This window comes from Curcuma longa, chromosome 1 (genome assembly GCF_044706935.1).
Source record: "Curcuma longa cultivar G26 ecotype Majalengka, Jawa Barat chromosome 1, ITB_CL_G26_1.1, whole genome shotgun sequence".
Taxonomy (NCBI): domain Eukaryota; kingdom Viridiplantae; phylum Streptophyta; class Magnoliopsida; order Zingiberales; family Zingiberaceae; genus Curcuma; species Curcuma longa.
In genome coordinates, this window is record NC_133861.1 from 19,686,882 (window position 1) to 19,696,644 (window position 9,763).

Genomic DNA, 9,763 nt, shown 5'->3' on the forward strand with positions numbered 1-9,763 from the left:
TCGTCGGATCCGATACAAAATCGTGTTGTCAAATCAGATCTACATTTCTCGCCGACGACGTAGATTTCATTCATTACAAAAGTCAAAAATAACTCTTCAGTAACTAGTAACTATAGAGGATAATTTCATTTTGCCCCCTCCCATTCCCCTTAGTTTGCACTTTTTCACAAGGACCCCCATAATTTCCGTGTCAGATCTTCTTCGTTCCATCTCTTCTAGAGGCTGGAAAAAAACAAATCATCTTTAAGGACTAATCAATACTCATCACGTGAAGATTGGTTTGGATTTTGGTGGGTGATCTGGTGGACCAGTCCCTACGGCTGTGGTATGTCGATATATATCCAAATGGCCAAAAAAGTCCCGAATTGAGACAATGCTCTTACTGTACCTCAAATTCTTGCATGTGTTTTCAGAGCTTCGTTTAATTTGTAGTCCTTCAGTTTCACGAGGTCTGTTGTGCGAAGGTGAAAAGGGGAATGGATTGGTAACGAAGTACGTCGAGGAAAAGATATCATCCTTGATACGGTCGGTATTTAATTGGCTCTAGATCAGGATGTACTTACGTGGTCTCATCCTGAGTTATTGAGTCAATTTAAATTGGTCTGACTTTCTAACATGCCGACCTCTTAATTTCTTGGCCTGTTGATCTATCGAGCGGCTTGACCTCTCGAGTTGCCAACTCGTCGAGTTGTCGACCTGTCGAGCCATCCGAGTTGTTAATCTATCGAATCGGCATGTCAATTTCTCAACCTTGTGATTTGTTGTTGGTCGAAGGGATATGACAATTACTATAATATGAAAGGATACGATGATTATAATAAAATTTTAAGGATGTACATCTCTTGAACTTCTCTCCACAAAATGAGTTTTTTAATTTTCTCCCCTTATATAAAGTAAAGGAGGAATCTCGTCAGGGTTATAACTCCATCCCAACTATTTTTTATTATGATTTAAAGATTTAAGAGATTTCGTTAGGATGACTTCCGATACTTCATTCTTTAGAAAGTTGGCCACATCGCAAAAAGAAAGCTTTAACATGATAAATCTTATTGACTATTCCTGGAGTGATCGGTCCGGCCACACTGAAATTTCACACCGACCATCAGAGTAAATCAGGAAGTGCACGTATCAACCAGCCCAGGCGTCCAATATCCTTTGATTGCGTCGTTACTCTTTGGTGCAAGATGATTTTTTACTGCCGTATCATCATGGCAGATTTCTGCCGCATTAATCCCATTGATAATGTATTGTATTGCAGCCTATCCTGAGCTCAGCCGTTAGCAAAGGCAGAGGCACGTATGATTATTTACCTATTTTGATGCAAAATCTTGTATGCCATTTGATTACATTAAAGTTAAACAACTTTAACACGGATAAATAAGCTCATTTAGAAAGTATGAAAAAAATGCATAAATTTAGCTCATTTTGATTCAAAATCACATTATGTTGATTACTCTTCAATATGTTTAAGGATCAACGCGTATTAAGATCTAAATCATTATAAACTATTAGACTAGACAGTTAAATTAGTTTAAAAATTGATTCAAATCAAATCATCATGAAGATCAACGGATGGCCGCATAGAGTTGTGGATGGAGAGGTTATTTCCACGACGTGGACAATGATTTTGGTAAAAGTGTAAAAACTGGAACAATAAATAATTGAGCGTGAGAGCCAAATGAATCGAAAGATTCATGTTTGGTTCGGGAAGAGATCATGGAAGTTGTGAAATTAATGGTAAGATAATGTCCGACAACGAGTTTTCCAACAAGCCTTACAAGGAGCTCTAGGAACTTTGAATAGTTGCTTGAATAGTGAGTTACATTTCCGTATGATCCGTGCTAATATTCGCATTCTCGGAGCCATGCAAAAAATAACGGATTAGCCTTAGTTTATAATTTAGGCATTATTTTTTTCCTTCCTAAAAAGAATAAAGAAACGCTAATGGTAACCCTTCGAGCCGACGAAATTAGTAATATTATCCGTGAACGTATTGAACAATATACTAGAGAAGTAAAGATTGTGAATACCGGTACCGTACTTCAAGTAGGCGACGGAATTGCTCGTATTCATGGTCTTGATGAAGTAATGGCAGGTGAATTAGTAGAGTTTGAAGAGGGTACAATAGGCATTGCTCTGAATTTGGAATCAAATAATGTTGGCGTTGTATTAATGGGTGATGGTTTGATGATACAAGAGGGAAGTTCCGTAAAAGCAACAGGACGAATTGCTCAGATACCCGTGAGTGAGGGTTACTTGGGTCGTGTTATAAATGCTCTGGCTAAACCTATTGATGGGAGAGGTGAAATTTCAGCTTCTGAATCTCGGTTAATTGAATCTCCTGCCCCAGGTATTATTTCGAGACGTTCTGTATATGAGCCTCTTCAAACGGGGCTTATTGCTATTGATTCTATGATCCCTATAGGACGCGGTCAGCGAGAATTAATTATTGGGGACAGACAGACCGGCAAAACAGCAGTAGCCACAGATACAATTCTCAATCAAAAAGGCCAAAATGTAATATGTGTTTATGTAGCTATTGGTCAAAAAGCATCTTCTGTGGCTCAGGTAGTGACTACTTTCCAGGAAAGAGGGGCGATGGAATACACTATTGTGGTAGCCGAAACGGCGGATTCACCTGCTACATTACAGTACCTCGCTCCTTATACGGGAGCGGCTCTGGCTGAATATTTTATGTATCGTGAACGACATACTTTAATAATTGCCTTTATAGTTATTGGAATGAGACAAGGGATTTTCGACGATTTTTTTTTTTTAAACGTTGGCCATTGTCGTTGCATCTCGCTGATATCGACAGGTAACCGTAATTTATTTCTCAAAATCAAAGGGCTTCGTAAAATATTGCACGAGGACCACCTTGGTAATTATAGAAATTTCAAGGGCGATAAGTGATAGATGTAGCGGATCATGCGGTCCATATATACGCGACATCATTCACCCTCCGACCATAGCAAGTGCTGCTTCTCTTCTGTCGCCGCCGGCGGAACATTTCCGACGCCGTCCTCTTCTTCGTGAAGATCTCCATCCCTCTCCCCTCCACAGGAAAAATTGATGCAGGATTTCTCACCCTTCCACGGACGCATCTTCGGTGGCGGCGGAGTGGGAGGCGCCTCCACAACCGCCCGAGGAGGCGAGCTCGTCGGCTACCCGACGTTGCCTTCCCGTCAGGATCAACCGCCCCCTCCGCCGGTGAAGTGTCCGCGATGCGACTCCACCAACACCAAGTTCTGCTACTACAACAACTACAACCTCTCCCAGCCCCGCCATTTCTGCAAGGCCTGCCGCCGATACTGGACCATGGGCGGCGTACTCCGCAACGTCCCAGTCGGCGGCGGATGTCGCAAGTCCAAACGCCCTTCCAAAGTTACCTCGCCTGCTTCCTCCAACAAGAACCCGTCCCGTCGCCGCAACCCCCTCTCCCCCGTCAGACCCAGCGTTGACGGCTCCACCGCCACAGGATCCGCCACATCAGACGCCTCCACTTCCGATCCCTCCCTCCTCGCCTCCCAAATCTGCGTTCCAAACCATAATCCGCAGTTAGGGAAATTAGCCAACGCGGATCTGCCACTCCAAGCAGCAAACATCTTCGAAACCCTGTCCGCCGGTGGCTTCGCCACGACTCCATCGCCGCTCCTAGGGTTTATCCTTCCAGACCCATCGACGGAGCGAGAGAAGGCTGAGACGGTGCCTATTGGGCCGGGCTTCGCAGATCAAACAGTTCCGGTGGGTCGGCAAGCTCCGCCGGCGGCCTCCCATCTCCATATTGGGACGGCCCAGTCGAACCCACATTGTTCGACCTCACCGGAACCGTTGATCCTTCATCGTTCTGGGATCAGAGCCATTGGTCCAACGCCGACACCCTCTATCTTCCACGCCTAGGTGATTAAATCAAACTCCCTCAATTAACTTTTCTTTCCTGTTATTCTGCCATACAAAAATTATAAATAATAACAATATGTGAGTTATTTTTAGTTTATGCACAAATAATCAAGGGCATTTTGTAAAAAAACTCTATAATTAATATTACAGAAGATTAATTAACAAGTTATTTCTTTGGCCTCGCAAAGACTTCTAGCTCTTATAATTATATATTAAATTTTTAATCATAAAATTGATTTATCAGATCCTTCCCGTATTTTGCACGGCATAAATTAATTTATAAATTATTCAATGTTTGAAATTCTTCTAGATTTAAAAATTTTTAAATGCTATAAATTATAATGCAATTTGATTTCCAATTGAGTAGCAGCAATAAAAAATATAATTATAAAAAAAAGTTATTTTAAATATCAAGATGCTTAACAAATAATGACGTGTGCCATAAAAGATGTTAATTAAAATGTTGAATGGGCGTGAGTAATTATGACTTAATTAACTCTTAACCGGGCGTGGTTGGTGAGGAGCACATGGGCTTGGCTGTTGGGCCCGCGTGCCTTTAATACGCCATTGATGGCTGCCGTACGTGAGAAGATATCTTCGTTGGCTGATGTGTGTGTGAATATATTGTAACATAATCGTTTTATAAATATTTACTCTTTCTGAGCTTAAGACTGTGATTAATCCTCTAACTAAAATATTACAGAATAAGAACGGCTCAGGTCACTTGAAAAAGTCAAACCGTAATTTGACCATCCTAATTGTATATTTGCCCAACTAATCCTTGTTGCGTAATGCAACTTCTGTCGCCCTTCAAATTTATTATTCTATTTGACTTTTTTGGTCTGCCCTTTTTAATCACTTTGATTAGGTCATCACATAAATTATGATTTACTAATTTTATCAATCTATTTGACTTACTTAACATACCCTACCTAATCGTTTATCGATCTATTTAATTACATCTTAATAACACAATAAATTGCCCACTAAGATAATACAGAACAGCTCAGAAATCTTATTCAAAAGACTTGGTCCAGCGTTTATGCTGTGTAAGACATGGGATTTTCATTAATTTTAGTCAATAATGTCCTCGAATTTAATTTGCATTGAATAAAGACATATTATTTAGTTATTTATTTGGAGTCATTTTCGAATTAAAGCTCTTCAACCCCTTAACATTTATTTTACTACTTGTGTCCTTTTCACCTTCCTCAAAAACGACTTCTGTATTATTTTTCCAAGAGGCAAAGTCAAATTTATAATTATAATATTTATTTATTATATATCTATCAACGATAGAAGATAATTACAAATCATTCATATTTTTTTAATTTATTTTAATAATCGATAAAATTTTTTAGTAGGATAGATCACTCATCTTTAAAATAATCGAATAGATTCGATAAAATTAATTTTCAAATCAAGTTTGGAGTTGCTTTGCAGCGAGGTGAGTCAGGGCCGCTTTGTCTAAACTCGGTTGACGTGGTCTAAACTAGGGGGCTGATTTGATAATTGCCCGACCTTTAAATAGTAAAAATTATCATTTATCCTCTCGATAGATTTAATTCACTCAGAAAATGATTTCCTTTTGAGGAAATGTAGATTTTTATTTTTTATTTTTCCACCGGTAGCGACTCTTTATCGAAGCTTCGAAGATCGACACCGTCGGTTCATCCTGTCTCACAGGTAGGTGTAGTTCAAATTACCATTTTTGGTTGAGTCTTTTCACTTTTCAGGAAAGCGATTACGGATAAGTCACCATTTCTTGCCTGAAATGAACTGATTAGATCACCATTTGATCAGATGAATCCTGAAGGAGCAAACTTTTGACGGGGAAAACGGTGACGATTTAAAAAGCAAGTTTGAGCGTGATTGGATTTGCCGAGAGGGGAACAACAAGTTTCATTGTGGATTAAAAAGCAATTCTTGGAAGGATTCAAAGTCAACAGAAACTGCGCGGGGAGACGGGAGACCGAAGCAGCAAAGAAGGTGCAGAAGTGAGAGAGATTGAGGTGAGTTCTTCTCTAATCCTTCTCCCTTCCGTCTCTCTCCCTCTCCATCTCTTTTCCTTCCTTGTTTCGTTTCCAGATTTCCATCTTTCTGATGCCGGGATCGAGAAGTTAGGGATCCCTGGCGACAGTTTGCATGCAACATTCATTTTGATCGCCTCATCGATCTCGTCTCCGGTCTCCTTTAAGAAGCTCCGATCTTATTCTTGTGGTTGGATCGTTTCTTGTGCGATACTTCCAAAATTTCTCATTTTTCTCGACGCCGCGTTTTGTTCTTGATTTTGACTTCACTATCAATTCATATTTAGGGGTCTTGTTGGATTTTTGTTTTCTCTGATCGGAGGAGGGAGCAACTTAGACTAAGATTGTTGGAAAACCTTCTTTTTGCAGTTTCATCTTCCTTTTTTTTTTTGTTCATTTGCTCTCTCCTTCGCCGTTGGGATCGTTAGTTTCTCACCAAGTTGCAAACTTTCTGGATGTATTGCAAGCCGAAAAATAAAAAATAAATAAAAAAACAGAAACCCGTAAATCTTCCGAGCTTATCAGATTTTTCCCTCATTCAAACGACTGCTGCTTTCCTGTACTCTATAATATTTTTGGTGCCTTCAACTGCTGAAGTAGGTCTAGCTGAGTAATAGTTTGCAATGAAGCTCCTGGTGCATGTTATCGAAGCTAGGAACCTTCAAGCTATGGATCTGAATGGACTGAGTGATCCTTATGTGAAATTACAGCTAGGAAAACACCGAGCGAAAACTAAGGTGGTGAAAAAGAATCTCAACCCTTTTTGGGATGAAGAGTTTGACTTGCAAGTGGGAGACCTTAGTGAGGAGCTCATAGTGAATGTTTTGGATGAAGACAAGTATTTCACTGATGATTTCTTAGGCCAGGTGAAGGTGTCACTGTCCAAAGTGTTGGATTCTGACAACTTATCACTTGGGATGACCTGGTATCAGTTGCAGCCCAAAGGCAAAAAGTTGAAGAGCAAAGATTGTGGTAATGTGTCTGCTTTCCATGCATGCATAAAATTATTGGTTAATCTGTTAATACAGCCGCTAGGGTTGTTTCAGCTAATGATTAGATATGAAGATGATGCTATATCTAAATTCTTTACATCAGTACATGTTCCAACGAACAGGTTCTCTTATCAATAATCATGTTTAAAAGTTTGTTTCCTCTCCAATTCATAATGACTTTTCCTTTTTCTCGTTGATGATTGCATGTATGATTTTATAAGTAATTTTCTTTGTGGTTTTATCCTGCAGGTGAAATTTGTCTCACTATTTCCTTGTATCAAAAAAACATTGAACAAACAGTGCGTTCCATTTCTGATGATCTCGTATCAAGCTATGATAGATCAAGTGAGTTAACCAAGGGAAGGAATTCAGTCTCTTCCAATGGCGACACAGAACACACTGATGTGTCAGAAACTAATGAAATGGACACTCTCAAGGAAGACAAACCAACTGCTGTTACTTTTGTGGATCGAGTGTATCAGTTTTTTGGTGGGAAAACTTCTGGGACTATTTCTTCTTCCAGTAGGGATGTTAGCCCTGAAAAAGTTAAAGTCTCATCAGCAGATAACATTTCAGAAGAGCAAACTGTTGATGCAGGTTCTGATATCCCATATGATGAATTATTGAAAAGCATAATACCAAAGTTAGAAGGAGTTGATATGCCTGCAGGTTTGCCAGGAGGTGTACTTGTTGACCAATCTTATTGTACTGCACCAGGTGATCTGAACTCGCTTCTCTTTTCACCGAGTTCAAGTTTTTGGCAATCACTAGCTGACATTCAAGGAACAACTGGTTTTCAAGCTGGACCTTGGAGACTAGAAAATGGTGGAGAAACCTTGAAAAGAGTGGTCTTATACACAAAAGCTGCAACAAAGTTAGTGAAGGCTGTGGCAGCTACAGAAGAGCAGACTTATTTGAAGGCCGATGGGACAAATTTTGCTGTCCTGTTAAGTGTAAGCATACCTGATGTTCCTTTTGGTAGCTTTTTCAGAGCAGAAATTCTTTTCTGTATAATGCCAGGACCTCACTTGCCATCTGAAGAACAATCATCACGTTTGGTAATATCATGGCGGTTGAATTTTTTACAAAGCACAATGATGAAATCAATGATTGAAAATGGAGCAAGGCAAGGATTGAAGGATAGTTATAGTCAGTTTGCTGATTTACTATCACAGAATAGAAAACCAGTTGATCTAAAAGAAACTGCTATGAGCAAGGAGCAGATTTTAGCTTCTTTGCAAACTGAGCGGGAGTCTTACTGGAAATTGGCGTATCGATTCTTTGGGAACTTTACAGTCATATCTACTGTGGTTGCAATGTTGTATGTTCTCATTCACATTATTCTTGCAAATCCTAGTACAATCCAGGGACTTGAGTTTCCTGGAATAGACCTGCCAGATTCAATTGGTGAAATTGTTGTTTGCGGAGTTCTTGTTCTACGAGGACAGCTTTTTCTAAATGTGGCAGGACGCTACCTACAGGCCATGAAGCAAAGAGGTAACAGTTGTGTATGGCCTATCATGATTTTGCCCCAAGCTACTTGATTACTTTCAAAAAATACTTCTTGTTTCAAGTATTTACTCACGGAGTCACAGTAGATGTTTCATGGCCTTCCATATTCATAATTCGTGTAGTGAATTCAGTATATAAATATGCAGGTAGTGACCACGGTGTCAAAGCACAAGGGGATGGATGGTTGCTAACTGTCGCTTTAATCGAAGGTAGTAGCTTAGCAGCTGTGGATTCAACTGGATACTCTGATCCTTATGTTGTCTTTTCTTGCAATGGAAAAACTAAAACTAGCTCAATCAAGTTCCAAACACTAAATCCTCAATGGAACGGTAACTATTCATTTACCTTTTTTTGCAATGTTTTTTTATACCACATGGTCAGTGCTTTATCATCTCATTATCAGTAACAGCCATGCCAACCTTACATAATGCCAGCTAATCTTCCTTGATTCCGTTTCAAATTGTATTCTTACTTTAAGTATTTTTCTTTCGTTGCTTTAAGTCAATGGTAGAGTTTAGCTTGGGTTTAAATAGGATAAGTTCCATATCCTATCACAGCAGAATTTTATTCCTCACACACCTGCAATTGTATCCAATTTTCATATCCCATATAAATACTGTTATGGGTATGGTACAGTCAGTATCCATAAAGTGGTGTTATAAAAGGTTTTTAGTTAACATCGACCAAATTAATAAGTATCCAGTTTTAGTATCTCATATGAATACTGTTACAGGTTTGGTACAGTTTCAGTATTCATAAAGTGGTGTCATAAAGGTTGTTAGTTATCATCGACCCAATTAATAAGGAAATATTTCTGAGCTCGTTTTACACAGAAACTTTAAATTATGCTGCCACATCTGACCGATTTCTGTAGGAAAATTTTCCAGGATCAAATTAGGAGAATGATGGTTCCCACCTCTAGGAATCTTTACCATTTCCTCACAATCTTGTTTTAAATTTGTTACAAGATTTTTCACTAATGTATCTGCTGCATGGTCATTATACAGTCCTATGCATAGGATCAAACAAAATGCACACTATAATCATGTCAATAATTGCTGTTGACTTTCAATGCAACCTTTGCCAAACTCTAATTGTATCTGTCTTAACTTTTCAGAAGTTTTTGAATTTGATGCTATGGATGATCCCCCATCTATGATGAATGTTGATGTTTATGACTTTGATGGACCTTTCGATGAAGCAACATCTCTTGGTCACGCTGAAATTAACTTTGTAAAGTCTAACTTATCAGACTTGGTGGATGTATGGATTCCTCTTCAGGGGAATTTAGCACAGACTTGTCAGTCTAAGTTACTTTTGCGGGGTTTT

The 9,763-nt window shown here is 39.2% G+C and overlaps 2 protein-coding genes and 1 pseudogene across 2 annotated transcripts in view; all 3 read left to right on the forward strand.

The window, feature by feature from the left end:
- The first annotated feature begins 1,753 nt into the window (after nt 1-1,753).
- Nucleotides 1,754-2,705, forward strand: LOC141837334 (ATP synthase subunit alpha, chloroplastic-like). Its single transcript, XM_074724759.1, is given in 2 exon segments — nt 1,754-2,421; nt 2,424-2,705. Coding segments are annotated over 2 exon segments (741 nt in total). The 5' UTR covers nt 1,754-1,944; the 3' UTR covers nt 2,688-2,705.
- A 306-nt stretch (nt 2,706-3,011) lies between these two features.
- Nucleotides 3,012-3,997, forward strand: LOC141811932 (uncharacterized; annotated as a pseudogene).
- Nucleotides 3,998-5,968: 1,971 nt separating this feature from the next.
- Nucleotides 5,969-9,763, forward strand: part of LOC141825608 (C2 and GRAM domain-containing protein At1g03370-like) — a 4,045-nt gene continuing 250 nt past the window's right edge. Inside the window, exons 1-4 of the mRNA XM_074712993.1 lie at nt 5,969-6,902; nt 7,172-8,419; nt 8,581-8,763; nt 9,552-9,758. Of these exons, the coding sequence (XP_074569094.1) occupies nt 6,554-6,902; nt 7,172-8,419; nt 8,581-8,763; nt 9,552-9,758 (1,987 nt within the window). The 5' untranslated portion in view covers nt 5,969-6,553. The remainder of the gene's footprint in view (nt 6,903-7,171; nt 8,420-8,580; nt 8,764-9,551; nt 9,759-9,763) is intronic.